Genomic DNA, 22,240 nt, shown 5'->3' on the forward strand with positions numbered 1-22,240 from the left:
TCTAGCTTTCCATACTCATACCTGCCACCATAATGTTGTAAGCTGCACTGAATCCCATCATTACTTTTGCAGCTGCATAGTCATAGGAGGAAAAGTGTTCCTTGCCCACAGCCAATAACATCAACACACGTGAGTCCTGGTCTTGTCTCCTTCCAGCATAACTACACAGTCTGTCAGCCTCTCCTCCATCAACAAGTGTCACTTTATGGAAAATAGAAACTAAAACAAGACAGGACAGATCCTTCAAAGGACAGGCCTTCGAAAGATCCTAAGCAACTAAAAATAAGTTCTAAATTTCTCTATTATTAAACAGTTAACTGGAGGAAGACAAAAGGATGTAGTAGGTTAAAAACAGAACTTGTTCATCTATACTGTGACTTAAAGAAAACTCTAAAGGAAAGCAAGGGGGAAAATGATAAAATAAAAGAAGAAAAAATGTTCATGTTATAAAGACCAGGACAAATCCAACATCACCTTAGAAGATCAACCTCAGTGAGTTTGGCTTGAATGTTATGTCTTCAACTACAAGGAATAGCAATATTGAAACTACTTGGTATTTGTTGTGAAGCCGTCGTCAAGGGTGCTGCTGTCATGACACACAATGTCCCCTATAAGGTCTTATGGCAGAAGTTTCTTGTCATCCCTGAGTAATCGCTATACACTTCCTCCTTTCTGCTAACTACAACTAAGTAAACTGTTTCTTGCCCTCACTATTGGGAAGCCCACAGCAAATCTCTTACTCATTCACAAAATTCTGCAGAGTTCCTATGGTTATCCTGTTGCTACTTCCTCTTTTCCAAGATCTTAGCTTTTCTTTTTATATGTTATTAATTTTCTGCAATGTTATTATGTTCTGTACAGCTTCAAATACTTTTTGGAAAAGAGGTAGAATCCAAACAAATAAAATGGGATATTAAACCTCCGATTCTTTTTTTGTTGTTGTTGAGAATCAGAGGACCAAATTCTATAATCAACTCTTTCTCCTTTACTATATAATTGTATTGTTTGAAGAGAGAGAGAGAGAGAAGGCAAAAACACACTGACATTTTTTTAATCTATAAAATGAACACTTTCAGCTCTTAGTATCTCCCAAATTTTTCTCTGCCAAGTAGGGAAAGGAAAAGAAAGGAAAAGGAAAGGATAAGAAGACAAGAGAAGGGAAGGGAAGGGAAGAAAACATAGCAACTACAACTGCCATCCACTATGCCATATCAATGACTTATCTCCATCCATGCAATACTTTGGATTGTGGAAGATGTACATGACGTCATAACTAAAGTAAAGAAATTTTTAGGGCCGGCCGGGTGGCTTAGCGGTTAAGTGCGCGCGCTCCGCTACTGGCGGCCCGGGTTCGGATACCGGGCGCGCACCGATGCACTGCTTCTCCGGCCATGCTGAGGCCGTGTCCAACATACAGCAACTAGAAGGATGTGCAACTATGACATACAACTATCTACTGGGGGGCTTTGGGGAAAAAAAGGAGGAGGATTGGCAATAGATGTTAGCTCAGAGCCGGTCTTCCTCAGCAAAAAAAGAGGAGGATTAGCACGGATGTTAGCTCAGGGCTGATCTCCCTCACAAAAAAAAAAAAAGAAATTTTTATAAATAGTAGCATAATAAAATGGTTGGCAGAGAATTCTGACTTGCCCAAATAACACAATTAAGTTCCTTCTGCTTCTGACTAAGGATGCATGTTTATACAATGTATCCGTATAGTACTTGAACTTTCCAATGCACATCATCTTAACTTTCCAGATTTCAAAGCTCTTTCTAGATTTCAGTCAATCAATCTACACATATATGATGAGCACCTACCACATGTAGACACTGTGATTCTATACGGTGATATGAGAATGACTAACACATAGTCCGGTGGCTACTCTCACACACGTCTCTACAGCTACAGCATAGTTCTCCAGCCTGGCTGCAGACCGGAATCGCCTCAAGGGTGTTTTAAAAAATCTCTTCCGGGCTCTCACTGAAGAGATCTAATTACTTGGTTTGTGATGGGGTCAGGGTATTTTTTGGAAACTCCCTAGAGTATTCTAATGTGCAGCCAGAATTAAGAACTTCCGATCTAATCTAATTTAAAAACCTTTCCATGTTGTTGGAATGCTCTTTACCTTATCTATTTTTCCAGTCCTTCTATTGAAGGAGTCTCTGAGTAACTAGGATAATCTTTAAAACTCTAAAATACAATACATAAAGAACTCATACAACTCAACAATAAAAAAATGAACAATCTGATCAAAAAATGGGCAGAGGATATGAACAGACATTTTTCCAAAGAAGGTATACAGATGGCCAACAGGCACATGAAAAGATGTTCAATATCACTAATTATTAGGGAAATGCAAATCAAAACCACAATGAGATATCGCCGCACACCCATCAGAATGGCTATTATTAAAAAGATAAGAAATAAGTGTTGGAGAGGATGTGGAGAAAAGGGAACCCTTGTACACTGCTGGTAGGAATACAAACTGGTGCAACTACTATGGAAAACAGTATGAAGATTTCTCAAAAAATTAAAAATAGAAATACCATATCATGCAGCTATTACACTTCTGGGTATTTATCCAAAGAATGTGAAAACACTAACTCGAAAAGATATATGCACCCCTATGTTCATTGCAGCAATATTCACTATAGCCAAGACTTGGAAGCAAAAGTACCCATCAACAGATGAATGGAATAAGAAGACGTGGTATACACACATACACACACACACACACACACGCACGCACACATAGAGATACACAATGGAACACTACTCAGCCATTAAAAAGATGAAACTGTGCCAATTGTGACAACGTGGATAGACCTTGAGGGTATTATGCTAAGCAAAATAAGTCAGAGAAAGACAAATACCATATGATTTTACTCATATGTGCAAGATAAACAAACAAATACATAGATACGGAGAACAGATTGGTGCTTACCAGAGGGGAAGAGGAAGGGAGAGGATGAAAGGGGAAACAGGGCACATATGTATGGTGACAAATGGAAACTAGACTTTTGGTGGTGAACACAATGCAGTCTATACAGAAGCCAAAATATAACGATGTACACCTGAAATTTACACAATGTTATAAACCAATGTGACCTCAATAAAATAAAAAAATAAGGGGCCGGCCCCGTGGCATAGGGCTTAAGTGCGTGCTCCGCTGCTGGCAGCCCGGGTTCGGATCCCGAGCACGCACCGACGCACCGTTTGGGAGGCCATGCTGTGGCAGCGTCCCACATAAAGTGGAGGAAGATGGGCACAGACGTTAGCTCAGGGCCAGTCTTCCTCAGCAAAAAGAGGAAGATTGGCATGGATGTTAGCTCAGGGCTGATCTTCCTCACACAAAAAAATAAAAATAAGAACAAAGTCCTCAGATTCCATTGACAAATGTGGCCCAGCACCTGCTAGAACACTCAGACACAAGAAGAGATGGAACCAAACAAGAGCATCTTCCTCAACTCCTCCTCTACCCCAGGAGCTAAGCCAGGGTTCAGCCAACATTCAGTCCTCAGAGCAGTATGGGGGAGGCAAGGGTTAAGACTTGGGAATCACAGTGTTTCCCATCGAAGTTCCTACATTACTTGCTGGGGATCTGAGTTGCTGTTTTCTTATCTGCAAAACAGGAATAAAAACTCTTATCTCGTAAAAAAGATTTTGTGAGATTCTTATGTATCAAATAAGAGCCACTCTGTTGGACAAAAGCCATATGCACAAAATTTCTTTGAAAGAAGCTCCTCTCTACTTTAGGCTGTAAGTCAGGTGAGACACATACCCAAAAGATTCTTAGAAGCCTTATGTTTACCTGAGAGTGTGTAGGAGGCACATCTTTTAGATTCTCATAAGCCTTTTTGCCTAGATGAGAGGGTCTACAAGACATTATCTTAAATCTTCCTGAAGTCATAACAAAAAATCTTTGCACTCTTCTCTTAGTTTTCCTCTGGTGCCACATTTCACAGGCAGAAATCTGGGTTTGATCATTGATCTAAGGGCATTTCTTAAACTGGGGGCGTATTTTGCCAAGGAAGATGGGACGAGAAAGAGTTTTGTTTTCAAATCCATCAAATCCTGGCTCTTTATATTTCTTCTAAATCTTGTTTAAAAACTGAAAAGTTCCTCCTTTATCTCATCTCATGCCTTTCATATGCCATCATGTAGCTGAAACAAGCCAACTGACATCTTCAACATTCTTCCTGGAAATCTCCTTAGCTATATCCACAAGCTCATTATGTACATTTTCCAATTTCCACATGACCAACAAACTTTCCACCACTACATACAATGGTCATCTCTGCTTCAGCTTCCAGTAACAACTTGCTCACTGCCCTTCCAGTCTTTACTATAATCTCCTTAAGGTCATTTAGCTCCCACCCTAGTCACAATTTCTATTTTGGTTATCTATTGCTGCATAATAAACTACCCGAAATTAGTGGTGTAAACACAATTTATTGTTTCTCATGATAATGTTCACTGAATGGGCGTTTCTTATGCTTCACATGTCATCAGCTGGGAAGTTGGAAGGGCTAGAAGTATTGAAATGACCTCACCCACATGGTTGGCAAGTTGGTACTGGTGTTCGTGCTGGCTATTGCCTAGGAGCTCAGCTAGGACTGTTGACCTGAGTCTTCATTCTCCTCCACGTGGCTTCTCCACATGGCTAGGTTGAGTTTCCTCCTACCGTGGTGGTCTCGGGTAGTCAGAGTTTTTATACGGCAGCTGGCTACCAAGAGCACAAAAAAGGAAACTCCCGTGCTTTATTAAGGCTTAGGGCTGGAACTGGTACAGTTTCATATTTATGTCTGCTGCATTCTATTGGTTAAAGTAAGCCATAGGCCCAGCCCAGATTTTTAAAATTATATATTTAAATATATATATTTATTTTATATATAATACACATATTACATATATAATTATACATACACATATATTGTATTATATATGTATATATTGTATATATGAATTTGTGTATATATTGTATATATGTGTATATATTGTACATATATATATATATTGGAGGCCACAGAAGAACAATCTACCACAAAAGCTAAAAGCTTCATACATCTATGCTACCAAATATCAATTTAGATAATTGCATAAGCCCATCAATGTTATAAGTATTTCTATCATAGGCCAATTCAGTTCTTCAAGAGATTATTAGCCAGATCGTTAGTCCTTGAAATAAACAGTAACTGCAAACAAAATGTAGCAATACACAAGGATCGTATAATGATTAGCCAGTTACATAATATAATTAAATGTTTCTTTTAGAAAGTAAAACTTAGTAGATTCAGTAGAATATGAAACTAAACAATGTTCTCAAGATGTTATTTATGTCTACACAAAATTACTAATTGATTTATAATCCACTTAGCATAGTACTTTACCTGAGCTATGGCATATAAAGCATTTAGCAAAATGTCTGATACATAGTTAGTGCTCAATGAACTTTATCTACTACTTTTATTGTCTCCTTCCATTAATAAACCACAATATTAGCCAGATTGACCAAATTAGAAAAAATTATATGAGGGGAAATCTGTTCATTGGTTCAAATATACCCACTCTAATTATTTACTTTTTTTTTTATTTACTTTTTATTTACTACATACAGCATGAAGGATAAATTTCAAAAAAATAATTGTTTTCTACTAGCTCCTCAACTTAAAAATTTTGTAAAGGTTTCAAAAGCCTGAAAGATTATTTTCTAAACACAAACATTGCTAATATATTCTATTATCTTAGGAACTAACAGGTTTGGCTATCTCTTATTGTACTTTATATAAAAACTTGCTTATTGTTTATTTAACATGTCACTGTAAGACCAACATATGCCAAGATCTCTGTGGTCCAGAGTCCAGACCAACGAATCCCAGGTAGTGGTCCTGGATTCAAAACTATCTGCTTACAAAATGCTCTGCACAATCTGGGTTTTGTGAAAAAATTTTCTCCAGTTTAGACTACACTTACCAAAGTGTGGTACACAGATCACACCTGAAGTCCATACCTGCTGCATTTTGTATATTTTTACTCCATTTCCCCATTGAATGCCTGACTGAGCCAGGAGAAATTGACCTCTGTCTTTTAGCACTTCAGTGTGCCAGGTTTGTCTCCCAGGCACGAGTAACAATGTATTTAATTTTCTAGAACATACTCATAAAGCAGATGTGGGACTTCATTGAAAGTAACTATTAACATATCCATCACTAGAATCTGAGCTGCTGCCATGCCGGGACCTCTCAGGATTAGCACAATGTGTGGCCAATGCTGACTTTTCTAAACAGGATAATTACGTCCCTAATAGAATTAAAAATACAATAAAACTATAGTTACTTCCTCTCACCACATCACTGGTTTGTAAGAGAACAGAGTAAATTTAGAGGATGAACATGTCTTTGAACTATGACAAATTCTGACTAATTGTGAAAACTGCAGAAGGAGGAACAGAGAGACTGAGGCAATGCAGTGGTTAAGTGCTCATGCTCAGGAGTTAGACCTGGGCAGGAATCCTGGCTCTAACTACTTAGCTGTGTCACTTTGAGCAAAGTCACCTGACTTCTCTAAACTTCTATTAGAATCCTGGCACATGATGAAAATGATGATGACGACGTACACTGATAAACTCCAGATCCCATTTCAACCTTAGTCTCCTTCCCACCCTGTCATCAATTAGGCCTTCTTATGCATTATACGCATTTAATTGTCCCAAAGTTGTTATATGGTAGGAATGATTAGCTCCTTTTAAGGGGCATGGGAATTGAACAGCAAGGGGTGAAGTAACTTGTCCAAGGTCACACAGCTAGTATATAGCTCCTACGTCTATTTGACCCAAGGTCCAAACCTGGTGTTCTCATTTTAACAAGGAGCCTTCAGGACATTCAAGGTAACAGTTGGATATGTTCTATTCCTAATGCTTACTCTTTCCAACCCCAGAATTTCATTCTGATTCCAAGACAGCTACCTCTGGCTACAGAAGAAGTCAGTAACATTTCTTTTTAATTTACACATTTGTTTAATTTTTTACAAATAATTACATTAACATTGACATAAAACTCAATACCTTAGATGTATGGAAATTAAAAATATGAAGGCTCTCCCCACCTTGACTCTCACTGCTAAGATAGTATCATTTTTAGCAGTTTGTTGCATATCTTCCAGACTTTTTCCATGCATTTATGATCACACACACATCCACCATAAAAATAAAGATTTTTTTGTCTTTATTTTACAAAAATAAAATCATACTTAACAGAGAGTTCTGCAACTTGTTTTTCTCAATTAATATATCTTAGATATATTTTCATGTCAATATATATGGATTTTATAATTCTTTTAATGATTGTATAGTATCCCATTCTATGTATATATTCTAATTTAATTATACTATCATCAATTGTTGAGCATTTAGATTGAATACAATTTTCACTATTATGAACAAGGGTATAGTGTCTAATTTTGCATGCACCTATCTTTGTACACTGGTGCTAGTATTTCAGTAGGACATAGTCCTGAAAGTAGAATTGCTGATAGAAACCTTCTACATTTTTACAGATACTGACAAATTTCTCTGCAAAATGAATGAACCAATTTTTTTTTTTTTTTTGGTGAGGAGGATTGGCCCTGAGCTAACATCTATTGCCAATCTTCCTCTTTTTGCTTGAGCAAGATTGTCCCTGAGCTAATATCTGTGCCAATCTTCCTCTATTTTGTATGTGGGATGCCACCACAGCACGGCTTAATGAGCGGTGCATGGGTCTGCACCCGGTATCCAAAACTGTGAACCCCGGGCCACAGAAGGAGAGAACTTGACCTTAATCACTGGGCCGGCCCCTGACTGAACCAATTTATAAGTTACCAACTCTTACAAAGGACTATTTTATCACAAGTAAATTTTTAATTCAGATTTTAAGGAATTAGAACAAATCCTTTCAAATAATAGAAATGCATATATTATCTAAACTTAATCAAATGATTTCTCTTTAATTTCTTACAAGTTTGCCTAAGGAATATTTTTTCCTAGGTAATTGATTACTGTGCTCAGGTCAAACAATTATATGATTTTTTCCAATTTGGGGACAAATATATTGACAAGAGAGGTGGAAATGTTTATAACCAATCTATAAAAGTAGGAATCAGAAAATTGCAAATATGTCATAATTTATCATTTCTCAAAGAGAGAAAATATCTGATAGCAGTTAATAGAGTCAGATCAACTCAATCATTCACTCAACAAATATTTATGGAGCATCTACTGTGTGCCAGGCTCTGTTCTGGGTGTTGGATATAGGGGTGAACAAGACAAAGGAGACCCCTCCGCTCTTATGCAGTTTACATTAGGGTCATGGAGATAAAAATAAATTGATTAATTAACAGAACAATTTCAAAACGTGATAACCAAATAGAGTATTGTGAGAGATTACTGGGGAGGAGCAGCAGGCAATGTTTCCTTTAGACTTGATGACCAGGTAAGGCCTCTCAGAGGAGGTGATGTGTGGGATGAGGCCTAAATGACAAGAATGAGCTAGCTAGGGGAAGACCTGGGGCAGAATAAGAGCAAAGTTCCTAATGTGGAAACAAGCTTGGCCTATTCAGGGAATGGAAAGAAGGCCAGTGGGTTAGACTGTGGCACATGATGTTGCAGGAGAGGACTGAGTGAGGCAATCAGGTAGGGCTTTTAGGCAATTGGGAGACATGTGCGTTCTGTTCTAAGCCATTAGATTAAGCGTGAGAGTGGCATGATCTACTTTATACTTTGACTGTTCTTGCTAATATATTGCTCACCACTTATTAATTGTGTGTCCTTGGACAAGTTACATTACCTTCCCTAGCTTCAGTTTCCTCATTTGTAAAGTTGAGATAATAATAGTATGTATTACATGGAGTTGATATGAGGATTAAATGAGGTAATGAATGGAAAGCATTTTGCACACTGCCTAGCACATAATAATTATTCATTAAATGTTTTCAAGTACATCACTTTTACATCATTAAGATTATATTGAACAGAACAGGGCATAATTCACTATCCCCAATTATGCAACATAATAACTAAACATATCCTTCAAAATTATTCTTGATTCAAATTCTCTAATACTGAGAGGCTAGATATTTCCATATTGAAACAACACTCATCACTTTCCTCTTACCTGATCCTATAATATAGCCCGGAGATATTTATGCATATGTGTACACCCCCTACTCTCAAACACACTAGATTATTCATCTTTGTGTTACTCCCAGAGCCCACAATGCTCAATACATTGTATATGAGGTAGGCAAGCAGGTAGGTAGGTGGTGGATGAAAGGACTGATAGGTATATGGAAGATAAAAATCACGGGGCCAAGAGAAAAGAAGAGAGTATTTCAAATTGAAATATTTAAAAGAATAAAGTTTTTAAATGATGAGTACATAAAAATGTATAACTGATCATTTCTTGCCATGTTTATTATTCTACTCATGCATTTACATAGAACCAGACACCATACTGAAACCCTAACAGAAGACATGGCCCTGCCATGAGGACTTAACTGCCTTCTAATCTTGCTTCATCTCTACTGAAAACATTTAGCAACACTCTGAGAAACACGAAAGAGGTACTTCTCATATTTACCAAGGTATTGAAGAATTATGAGTAATAGAACCAAAATTGTGAAACCTGTTGTACTTTAACCTTTGCATTTCTCATGCACTCAGATGTATTTGTCAGCATGATTTATGACATCAAGAAAGTTTATATGCAGAATTCCAATTTCTCGGCTTTGAAACAAAGATCCACAATGGTTGTAGAAACATTTGTTCAGTGATCTTGTGTCTAAATATGTGAATTGTTTCCACATACTTGAAAGTGTGTAATGGATGAAAAGTGACCTCATATCCAAATACGAGGACCATAGAAATTTGAGAAGTTACTGATGTAATTAAATAAAAGTAGTAAAAAAATAACTCAGAACAGAAAATAATATCCTTTAATGGAGATTGTTCTTTTCTATGCATTGTCTATTTTGATCTTCACAACAACTCTCTTAAGAAAACATAGCAGATTACGGCTGCAGTTTATAGACATAAAAAGTGACACACTGAGTAGATGATTTTCTCCAAGTCTCTAAATCAGTAAGTGGCAAAACTGGAGGTCTAACCCAGGCCTTCTTAGTGTGCTTTCTGCCACCCCGAACCAACTCAACATGCCACAAAAAGTGCAATTCGTTAAAACTGAATGTGTTTCTATTTAAAAAGAGACAGAGGAACCAACTATATATAAAATATGTTGCAAGTAACATTATTAAAAATCCTCCTGGAATATTATAAATCCTCTCAAGCAGGACAGTAATCTCTTTATGTAAGTATAATTCCTCTCTGATCATTAAAATACCACATATTCCCCAGCTCCAGATAGTAATAATAACAACAGAGCTTTCAGCTCTTGAAGACATATGTGCCAGACTCTATCCTACATTCTCCACATTCATTGACTTCAATCCTTACAACAATCTTATGAGGTAGGTATTGTTATCGTCATCATTATACAGATGGAAAAAACTGAGGCATTAAAAGGTTAAGTAACTTGTCCATGACCACTTGGCTAGTAAATCGTTTCAGTGACTCTTAACTGCAACATTATGCTGCCTCTTGAAATAGAAACCTTTTTAGCCCATTCCAACCTCTCCCCTATTAGACTCAACCAATGCAGAGGGAAGAATCTCTAATTTAGTTTAACAATTTAAACCCATTCTGTGCATGTCTAAGCAGTACCAGTCTTGTCAACCAGGGACTACACTTCATCTTCACAGCGCTGGAGGACTCATATGGAAAGTGCCTAACAGAGAACCTGGCACAACATATGCAGGTGACAATTACTGAGTCTACTATATGTCTGGCATCATGCTAAGTGCTTTTCTCTATATATGCACTCCATAAATGTTAACATTATTCCTTTTCTCTCCTAAAGGATAGGCTGGATCCAAAGCTCTTTCTTCAGAAATTAAACTGGGCAATGGAGAAAATTTCTTTTCACGAAGGCAAGGCCTGTTCTATCACTGGGTATACATGCTTGTTGTATATGGATAGTAAGGGACTACTATTGCTCTGGTCCTTGATGAAACCCAGATGCACACAGGAAAGTCCAGAAGGGCAGTATCAGTGAGAATACTGAGGTCACAAGCTGGACTCCTCACCTACAGAGAGACTTCCTCTCCAGGAAAAGTAAAACTTAAAGCACAAATAAATTAAAAGTTTATATACATATAATTTTCCAAATCAATTCTGTGAATTATAAATAACTTGCCTCCCTGAGTCCCTTTAAATATTATGCTTGACATTTTTAAAGAAAAAATTAACTTATAAAAACAACTATATTCACACATAACTTTTCAGAAATCCACATATTATGCAAAACAAAGTATACCAGCCTCCCCTGTTAAAACTACAGTTTGGAGAAATCTGATTTCAAAATAATGCTAACCCATTCATTTATTCAATAAGAACCAAGTGAGCAATATCTTGCATACTTGTGTTAAATGAAGCAGTTACAAAAATGAAGGAAATCTCCCTTCCCACTATGGAACTCAAGTATAGTAAGCAAAATGGATCCCATGGAAAGCAGCCATTCTTTAAAGTATGTCAATGACGACTTCTAACTTGCCACAATGGGTTCAAACCCACAGAGAAATGGTCATATGAAATATTGTGACATTGGCTTGGAAAAAGCCACATCTTTTATGATATATAAATAAAATAGGAAGCAAGTTCCTTTATAAAGGTAAAAATATTCAGCATCAATGGACCTCAGAGTAAGACTGGAGATCCAGGATGTCTGCTGAATCTAGTAAATCGTCCAAATACATCCATAGCTTTCTCCTCCCTAATGTTCTTCAAATTCCTAGTTGATTAATCTATTACATCTACACTAGAAAGATGTAGAACTACTTACAGTAACAGAGAGGGGGAAAGGTGGGAAGCAGTAAATATACAACTAAGGCAGAGATCTGAGTTTCACTGTACATTCCACAGCCAATATGAACGATATTGATCTTCAGATGATCTGCTCTTTTATAGTACTCATACCTCCTTTCCCCTCTATTAGTAAAGAAAAGTGAATTGTCTGTGCATTTGCTTGATTCCACTGAGAGACTTGAATCATCACTTGGAAATATCAATCACTCCTTTAAGATTAGTTTCTACTAAAAGCCTGCAGTGAAATGATAATGCACTAACCTGTCTCCAGTTAATGGCAAAATAATGGTTGCTTGAGAAGAAAACACAATGAAAGATAATCTCATTTGAGGGCTGCAAAACAAGAAAAGAGGCAGTTAAAACATTTTTAAAAGAAATATTGATAAAATACAGATGTATAGCTAGAAAGTCTCATCTAAATGGTCCAGGCAGTTTTAAATGGAACTCCCTTAGTAGAGACACTAACTCTGCTCAGCATTACTGCATATATCATTTTGGATGTAGTCAGTGTTTCTCAGCACTCACACACTCCTCCATGAACCACAGGGCCATTCAGGAAGAGACTAACCAGAAAGATAAATTCTAGGCCAACGTAAAATTCTTTTATAGAGAATGCCTCTTCCCTTGGTGTTCCACCTCATCTCCTTAAAGAAGGCCAAACCCTTCAGAGTGATTATCCCCAGCAATATTTAGGGCTGGAGAGCAGTCTGTTTGATTTAATGACAACTACGATGTGAGTTCATACAAATGTTATCCTGAAGTAAGAATACTTAAAGAGTGTCATGCACAATGTGAAAGAGACTAACAAACCATATTTGATTAGGCATTTTCAGTTTTCCAAGTTTCAAACATCATACTTAAAATCGGCAACAATTGCCCCAGTTAGCTACATCTTTTAAGCTCTAAGCATTTATCTCATAGAATGGTTCTTATTTCTAAGACACTCTACGCAACTATTACTAAGAACTCAAACTGAAAATATAAAACTAAGATCTATAAACTGAAGGGCAGAGTGATCTCAAATGTTTATACATATTTTAAAAGTCATTCTCTTCAGTAATCACCTTTTATTCACTTCCTATGACATATTGTTAGTTAGTAACTGAGCAACTAAACTTGAGCCAGAGACTGTGTAGTATAGAATTCTAACTTGCAAACTAGACCACATAAATAAGGGCACCACTTCCTAAAAGTGTTGTATTGAAATAATCCATTGCTTTTGATCAAAATTTATGTGTTAACTCTCTGCACACTCTTGGATTAAATCAGAAAATTTACAAACAACTGTCTCTTCTGCCTTTGACATTTAAAGATATAAGGCCTTGTTTATTTTTCTTTCCTAGACAGTTTTACCTCAGACCCTCTTCAGAAATGAGAGTGTTACACTTGGCTTCTTAAGCAGGCGACTGATGATTGAACACGGACAAGCATACATTTTTATAGGGATAAGTTTACTGCTGCCAATAACTGAAAGCAAGGATTGCCTAGGCCTCTACAGATTGTTTGAAGTTACTTGCAACATGACTTTCAAAATGTTTTGATCATCCAAGCCTGTTTTACAGAAAACATTTGGGCTAACAAGACTGAAAGAAGCAATATTTAATGATACAGCTCCTTTTTTGTGTCCTTTCCATTATCTTGATAAACTTGCATTTGCTCATTGCATTTTTTTTTTTTTTCTTTTTACAAAAGAGGAGAGAAAAAAAGCCCTCTAAAGCCTGGTGTCCTGGGGTTATTTTTAAACGGGAATGCCACTAATTCCTAGTTACCTCTAAATAAGAGAGTAAGCTGGATTTCATAGCAGTTATGCTTTTTATAGGAGAGGAAATCAGTCTTTCCTAGTAAGACTCATTGCATATATAGAACAGTTAAATTTTAAACCAGCCACACACCCACACATTGTGTAAACACAAGTCGTTTCTTTAAACACACACACAAGTGCCTTTTCTGGTAGTGGGTTATTAACACATGTTCATTTGAAGTTTACCAACACTTTTTTTTTTAATGAGGACCTCTACAATGCTAAGCGTCGTGTGGAAAGGAAAATATATTATGGATACTATTAGCATAAAATTTTTTAATGTGATAAATTATGAGAAAGCATAACTGAAATTCAAAACAGATGAAAATTCAGAAAGGAAAAGACGTTTGGAATAGTATTTGAAGATGCTTCCCCAGAGCCTGAGCCAAGTGTCTGGGATCCAAATGAAATAAGCCCTCAACAACTGAGGGGCTGTCCTAATAACCGCTTGTGTGTCATAATGACCTTGAGGCACTTAAAAATCAACATTTCAGGAAAGGCTTTCCTTGCAAAACGTTGGGGAAAAAAAAAGAGAGATAGAGACCCTACACTTTGTTCTACTTCCCTCCACCTCAAACTTCCCTGCCTAGAAAAGTAAGGTGGGAGAAATACCTCACAAATCTCTCAGTAAGTTGCTGGACAAAATTGTAAATTTCAATCCAGTTATGTGCCACACTCCCAGACCTGAAAAATGAAATTGAACTGATCAGAGAAACAAAACATTTACATGCGGGTTACCTAGCCTCTTCTTCAAGCAAAGGAACAGTATCGGTAGCTGAAACTTCGGTGCTACAAGAATCAAGGAAGTCAACCCATCTTTGGGGACCACCTGCCCGCTAATTGTTTGAAGTAGGATCCTGGCTCTTCAAAGTAAACACAGCCTTCTTTCGCCGGAAATGCAAACCACACTGGGTTTGTTAACCCTAGGCTTTTCCTGGCTGCAATGAAAGCGCTGTGATCAGGATAAAATCAGGCAAACTTTAGCCAGCGTGAGATGAGGACACAGGGGCCGAGAACGAGTCCTGTCTGGGTTCCAGGGATGCAGAAGGCTACACCCAAGCGGCCGCACTCCCAGTTCCCAAGACGCCCCCATGACTGGCAAGCAGTGACTACCCCACCTCCCCAGAGAGCCAAGCTGCTCCGGGCTCCTCCCATCACCCCCCAGCCCGCACAGATCCTACAGCGCTTGCCCTTCGGACAGATAGCAACAGGGCACCCATCATCCGGTTTCTAACACCCCTCCCCAGGGCGCACACACTTCTCAGCCTCCTCAGCCACAGCTCATCCAGCGCCCCCCTCACTTGAAGACCCTGGACCTCCCTCCGGCACTCACTTGTCCAGGACGAAGTAGAGATCAAAGGCTCCTGTGCAGGAGGGCTGCTCCTGGGCGCTCACCAGCCCCCCAGGACCACTGAGCGCCAGCAGCCACAGCCCGGGGACCAGCCAGCTCCCGGGACTGCGGGCCGGGGACAGCCTCGCCACCATCCTGCTGCCAGGGGCCTGCGACTCCCTCCTGCTCGCAGCCCCCTCAGCTCGACTCGGTGGGGACGCTAAGGTGGCAGGAGCCACCACGGACACACCGTGGGGTGAGGGACAGCGAGCAGCTAGGGCGCTGGCGCCTGGGGCAGCGGGACCACTAACTGACAGAGGGAGAAAGAAAGGGAGGGAGGGAGACAGGGAGGGAGGGAGGTCCTAGAAGGACAAAGGGAGACTCTGCAACCGTCGCAGCTGCCGCCGGAACTCTTGACGAATCCCAGTGGAAGCGCGATCCAGTCCTCCCCCTCCGGATTCCTGAGAGTTCCTGCAGACAATGAGGGCCCACGGCGACAGTTCGAAAGAGAAGTTCCCCCCGGCCTCTGGCCGAGCCTCTAGCGCCTGCCTCGGACCCGGACCGAGAGTCCCATTCCGCCGGGAGGACTGAAGTCCGGCTGCTGCGGTGCGCTGCGGGGCAGGGGCGCCGGGACGCGGCGATGGCCGCACAAACTTGGAGTGGAGATCCCTCTCTTCTGGTTCCCTTCCTCCGGCGGCCCAACTCCGCCCGGCACTCCAAACTTTCTTCCTAGTGCTCCGCTCTGGCACAGCGCAGCCGGGCGGTCCCCTTCAGGAGAGGAGGCTGAGCCGGTCCTGGGACTAGTGGCTCTAGAGAAGCCACTCCAACCAAGGCCAAGAGCGCGATCTGGCCAAGTCTTGCGTATAAGTGTCAGTGTGCCCCTGAGGGCGAGGGCGGGGCCTGATCTGAAGCTCGCCGAGCCACACACGCACACTTGTGGGTTCGTGCCGAGTTGAAGATGACTAACGCTTGCCAGATTTTGGAAAGGGGAAAAGGAGTTTAGAAAAACAAACGTCCTCTAGAAATTAAACATGCCCATATATACTGCAGGCCTGGCCTATTTCAGCAGCTGTGCAGAACAGCCCTCTGTGTGACTGGGAGACGAAAGTCCAGCAATTCCAAGAGAGGTGACAGCCTCCTCTCTCTGCCCCACCCCCACCACCACAAGTACATGCTTTTTACTTGCCACACCCCTGCCTAAGAAAGGCAACTTCCTCTTTTTTTAAAAACCTACTTTGTAGTTTCATTTCACCAAGCCAAGAAAGGGCAAACGCTTTAGGAGTGGAAAGTTGTACTTCAAAATATTTCATCCCACTGTCATTCAACCCAAACTCCAGATATTAAGAATTTCATCTTGGGGCAAGCTAGGTCACCCTTGTGAAACTTGTGCAGGGGCTGAAGTTTGCATGCATTCAGATTCTCTGCTTACTGATTCTGCACCTCTCCCCTCCCCACTACCTCCACCTCTGACTTCTGCCTTCCCCTTGCCCAAACTGGCTTTTAGAACTTACAATCTCACTGGTATACATAATGATCGATGGTAATATGAGGTGTCACCTCCACCTTATATTTTAAATAAATCAATACTTGATGATAAAAAGTTCATATAGTACTTAATCACATATTGCTTTTTAGCATCTCTTCTGTTTGTTGTCTTCTGTATTTAATTTTTCATTTACACTATCTTTGATATACAACCAGAATTGTAAGCTCTTTGAGGATAGAAACCACTCATTTCGACCAAGATTTACTGAGTACCAACCATCTATTAGGAACTGTTCTAGGACTTACAGTTAAAGCACAGGAAAAGATGACAAGCCCCTGCTTTTATGAAGCTTGCAGTCTGCTTGAAGAGGAAAAACAGACAAAAGTAAATAAGTAAATGCCCATATTAGAAGGTAGTTTTCAGAGATTTAAAATATGGTGGTATGATAGAAAATGACTGACTAGATGACTAACAAAAAGGATCAGCTAAAAGAGGAACCATTCCCAGCTACTGCACCTCTCCATAGGCATTAGCTTAGCACATTCAAGAACCAGAAAGAAAAATAGTATGGCTGGAGCTCTGAGGGTACAATGAAGTAAGAGATGTAGGCAGGGGCCAGATTATGTGATGTTGTGTAAACTCTCATAAGGAATTCAGATATTTTATAGTAAGTGTGATAGGAGCCCATTAGAGAAGTTTAACCCCTGGGGTGGGGGATGGGATAAAGTGATATGATCTAAGTTTTTCAAAGATCATCCTGGCTGATATGATACAATGGCTTTGGAGGCAGCAAGAATGAAAGCACAGGGAGCAGTTAGGTGACTATTGCAGTATCAGGGCACAATAAAATGGTACCTTGGGCCATCATCCCTATAGCAGCTAAACTGAGAGATATAAAGGCATGAGAGCTTCAATAAATGCGGACGGACCCCCAGTTTGGAAATATCTGCCCCTTAGAGATGGAAATTCCACTACCATCCACTGGATCCACCACTTCTTATCTGAGGGGGTGGGGAGGGTACTGAGGCGGCATGTGGCCAACTGAATGGAAGATAACTTACACTTATCTTAAAAAGAAAAACAAACCCTCCATTGTTTTCAGGTAATTGAGCTCTAGAAACAAGTCCAAGGAGAGGGATGCCTATATTAAAAGCATCCTAATTTCTCCCCCTTGTCTTCATCTTTTCTTGAGGTTCTGAAATGCTGATTCCTCTGCAGCCATCAGGCCTCCAAGATGTGCTGCCACTTCTCATTTCACATTTGGGCCCAACGGTGGACACATTAATCTCTCTGACGTCCCATAACAAAGCTGAAACAGGCTGACATTTTCAGGAAACTTGTTAAACTCTCTTTTCAAGGTTTTTATCATTTACTATTGTTTAAAACTGGTCTCCATTTTCAACTATAGTTTTAATCAAGACAAAATTGAAGATATCATATATCTTCAGCAATTAATACCATATCAGTGTATGACTGAATAAATCTGGGAAAAAAATCTGCCAAAAAGTAATGACAACTGGTTTAAAATGAGAAGGGGACAGAAGGTGAAGAAATATGAGACATGATGCTAACCAGGTACTTTATCCTCACGATGAAGTATTTTAAACTCACATTTATTGGCTTCCTTTTCCCCTAGCTTCTTGACTCATGGCCTGCTCATCTTCTGCAACCCCACAAACTGATCTAAGAATCCATCTTGTCCTAGGCCCGAACTAAAGCAAAATATCTTGAACTTAAATCTTGTTCTTCCTTAAAATTCCCAGACCCTCCTCGAGTGCTCCCACTCAGTTCTTTCCTGACTACAAGGCCAGCAGAGGTGACTGACATACTAAAGCATATTACCATTCTTTTGTTTATTTGTTTGTTTGGGTAATTAATTCAGCCCAGTTCTGGAACTTTTCTCATTTCTCTCACTTACTCACATAAGATGTACAACAAAGCAGGGAAGTGGCCTCACATAGCACAGACCAATAATTAATCAACTCACTTTATCTAATAAAAATTAGTGGGAAGGTCATTAATTACTGGGGCAACTGACTATCCTGATTTGCCCCAGACCAAGGGGTGTCCAGGGACACAGGACTTTCAGTGCTAAAACTGGGGCGGTCTCTGGATAGTGCCTGGCAAAAAAGGCAGTTGGTCACCCTATTCCCAAGGAGTAATAAGGGAAGTTGAAAGCAGGGGCAGACTTGGGAATCTCACTAAGCCTTGAAGAAGGAACAGTAACAACAGCAACACTTTCTCTTCCCCTTTATCAGGTGGCGGCACTTGGGCATTGTGTCAGCTGGACTCTAGCCACGTAAGGTTCCAACTGACTTTTGTACCATGACAGACGTGCTGGGACTCTGTCTAATTTCCAATTTTAAATCAAGAAGGTGACAGGGAATGCAGATTTTTAAGCAGAGAGAAAAGGATTAGACAGAATTATTTAAATAAATAAATCTAAAATATTGCTCTTTGATCAAATTATCTGGATTTCTGCTGAAGTACTTTGCTTCACAATCCATGCAAGTCTCTACTCTTTGAAAATTATTCTTGGTATCAAACCAAACTTCTAGTTCAGTATTAGAGGTAACCACCTCATGACATAAAATTTGCTAATAAATCCAAAACCATTTTAAACTCAGTTTAACACAGTTAGAATAGTTTGTGATTGACACCAGATGATTAAAAGTGTTTCACCAGGCCCTCGATCACTGTCTATCTCTTCTACTTGCAGAGCTCCCAGGGACTTCTTGTTAATTTCATTATTTATTTACTGATTTTTATTTAACAAATACTTGTTGATACCTACTAGTTATCTGGTAACGTTCTAAGCACAAATCTTATACCCCTTCCTCTCAGAAGGGGTAGCTTTCCAATACCCTATCACTAATTTTCTTCTATCTCCCTCCACCCCAACAAATAACAAACAGAAGGGGCAAATAAGCAACAATAATAAACATAGGAAAACAAAATAAATGTATCCTTTATGTGTAAAAAATTATATAATCTGTATTATTTACAAGTAGATATCTTTGTATGACATCTACAATGACAAACATGACTCTCCTGGAAGTTAAGTACCACACTGGAAGTGATTCATATTCACATTACACATGGAGTGATTCATTCTATGATATCTACAGTGATTCAGAGGAAGAGAATAAATCTTCAGTACCTATAGGTGACAAAGCTTATTTAAACTTTTACCAGGTATAGTCATTAAGGAACTAGATTTCCCCAATGTCTGAACTAGTTCCTGGGAGTGAACGAAATGCTTTTGGAAGGTGCAATTACTTCTAAGTTAACATCTTTACGTATGACAACAGGGGATGTCAACCAATGACAGAGAATGATTACCAGCTTCTGCATTTGGGACTGAACGTTTTAAATCCAGTTTCCCAGAAACAGACGTGAGACTCTGCGATTTGCATGTAGGAGGTATACTGGAACACGCTCTCAGGAGCAGAGCCTATGAGGGGCGAGGGAAGCAGGAATGGTCAGAGGGAAAGTTGAACCAGGATGCAATTGCAAAGGAGGCCTTGGCAGACCCCAGTGGTAGTGCTGGATCGGGAATGGTCTTTCACAGTTGTCCTGAACTAAGTGAGGCAGAACCAGGGTTTTGTGTCCCCTCATGGACTAGTCATTAAATGTGGGCTGCCCCTTTAGAAGGAGCCTAACCTTAGGCAAGGCAGCTTCCTTTGGTTTAGGGCAATTATAGGCAGGAACTCAGCTGTGAGCTGTCAGCAGCCAAAGTCCTGGCTGTGGGGAACCAGTGCCTCAGTCCTGAAGGAGGAATCTACGTGATGCAACCACAGCACCCAGAACATTCACAAAAAGCCTGGCAGCTTGTTTGATGAAAGCCTTGTCACGTGCAATATCAGACCTTCACAAACCAACTCAGGTTCAGATCGGAATCCTGCAGTGTTTACAGTTTACTTGATAAAGTCATATAACTGCATCCCCTCTGCTCATCCCTCTATTGTAGACCTGGTCCAGCGCAGTTTCTCAATTCTCAGTGGAATTATGCTAATAGTATTCTATCTTCCCACACCTCCTACATACTTCAATGTGATTTATTTTTCTGAAGTGTAAAGCTAGTCACATTAATCACCTACCTAATGACTGCCGCTGAGGTATCATTTCCTAACAACTTAAGGCCCTCCACAACAGCATCACAAATTAGCTCTGTATCCTCACCTCTAACAAGTTAAGTCCCTTCATGTACTCAATGCTCCAGAAAAACCATGATAGTCACTGTGTCCCTCATAAACACAATTATACCTTTGGGTCTTATCTAATTTTATACCACCATTTCCCTGACACCATCTATCTCCCTTTCCCTTCCTTTCTGTTACTGAACAGTTCAGGTCAAAAGCCATTAGGTGGGGCCAAACAAATGTCATGGTGGAGAAGAGCTATAGTAGTTCAGAGCAGAGTGTCAGAGGCCAAGCAGAGTGAAGACAGCATCCCCCTGGTGCAGGGAAGGGCAGCCTGGCATGGGGTATTGGAGCCCAAGAAGGGGGCGGGAGATATCCACACCGGAGGGCAGCATGAGAAGTCAAAGAACGAGGCAGGTGAGGAGGTTACGTGCGTGTGTGTGTGTGTATGTGTGTAGAGGGAGCACCGCCCAATGTGAGGTTTCTCAGGCTAAGTGAGGGGAGGAGGCCTTCTTTACAGAGGCAAGCTCATTGTGGAGTAGTTGGAGCCCAAGCACAGACTTCCATGCGGTGGGGGAGGGGCGGGGGGTGTCACCCGAGCACAGGGCGTCAGAATATAAACAGGTAGAGGAAAAAGTCTACAGTGGAAGAAAGCTGTCCGGAATGTTGGAGGGTGAGTGGGGTGAGTAGGGGGTGGGGCAGCACCGTGCAGGATATAAGATTCCAAGCAGCGTGAAGAGGAATTCTGCACGAGGTAGCCAGCCTGGTGTGCGGCTGAACCCAAGCAGGGTAAGGAAAGCTTCAGAACAGCGAGCAGTCTGGCATGGGATATTGAAACCCAAGTAACGTATGGAGGGCTTTCTTTCAGGGGTCACCCCCCACAGGGCATCAGAGCCCAGATGGGTTATAGAAAGTGCCGGAACAGGCTGGCAGTCAAGTATGGAGCGTCAGAGCCTGAGTAGGGGTGCAGGGTGGTGATAGTGTCAGACCTCCTGCAGGATGAGGGAATCAGTGTTGGGGAGAGGTGACAGTGTGATGAGAAAGTGGTTACATACAGAGGGATAGATAAATTAAGTAAATATAGATAATGGGAGCCACGTTTTTCACCATCAGAGGAGAAAATTACAAGTAAGAAAATGGGTAAATAGCTATTCTTCTCATAGATCCTTGATGCATCTTAACACAACTTGATTCATAAGCCGTTTTTCAAATTCTAGTCATTTTGCTGTTTATCGGCAACCCAGCTGGAGGAGAGATGGGAATCAAGGAAAATGGAAAATAAAAGTTGCCTGAAATGGTGGACACCATGAATAAACTCACCCAACACTAATCCAGCTCCCCTTTACCATGTCTTTCTGCCTGCTAGAAAAAGCTTAAAATGGGCATTTCCTAAACTCCCCTACAGGTAGGTTTCCTCATGGTTTAGAATCCACCCATATATGCTCATGCCAGACTTGAATCAGAACCGAGTTACACGAGGAGAGAGGCAGGGCGTGGAGAGTCCTTTTGCCGGTGCAGGTCATCACAGAG

General features: G+C 40.3%; 1 protein-coding gene across 1 annotated transcript in view; it reads right to left on the minus strand.

Annotated features, from left to right (window-relative positions):
- ANTXR2 (ANTXR cell adhesion molecule 2) overlaps positions 1-15,996 on the minus strand; it is a 141,299-nt gene extending 125,303 nt beyond the window's left edge. Inside the window, exons 1-3 of the mRNA XM_004430873.3 lie at positions 15,086-15,996; positions 14,365-14,436; positions 12,213-12,284 (exon numbers count right to left, since the gene is read on the minus strand). Of these exons, the coding sequence (XP_004430930.1) occupies positions 12,213-12,284; positions 14,365-14,436; positions 15,086-15,237 (296 nt within the window). The 5' untranslated portion in view covers positions 15,238-15,996. The remainder of the gene's footprint in view (positions 1-12,212; positions 12,285-14,364; positions 14,437-15,085) is intronic.
- Between the last annotated feature and the right edge of the window lie 6,244 nt (positions 15,997-22,240).

Source organism: Ceratotherium simum, chromosome 8 (genome assembly GCF_057802395.1).
Source record: "Ceratotherium simum simum isolate JZ-2026a chromosome 8, ASM5780239v1, whole genome shotgun sequence".
Classification (NCBI taxonomy): Eukaryota; Metazoa; Chordata; class Mammalia; order Perissodactyla; family Rhinocerotidae; genus Ceratotherium; species Ceratotherium simum.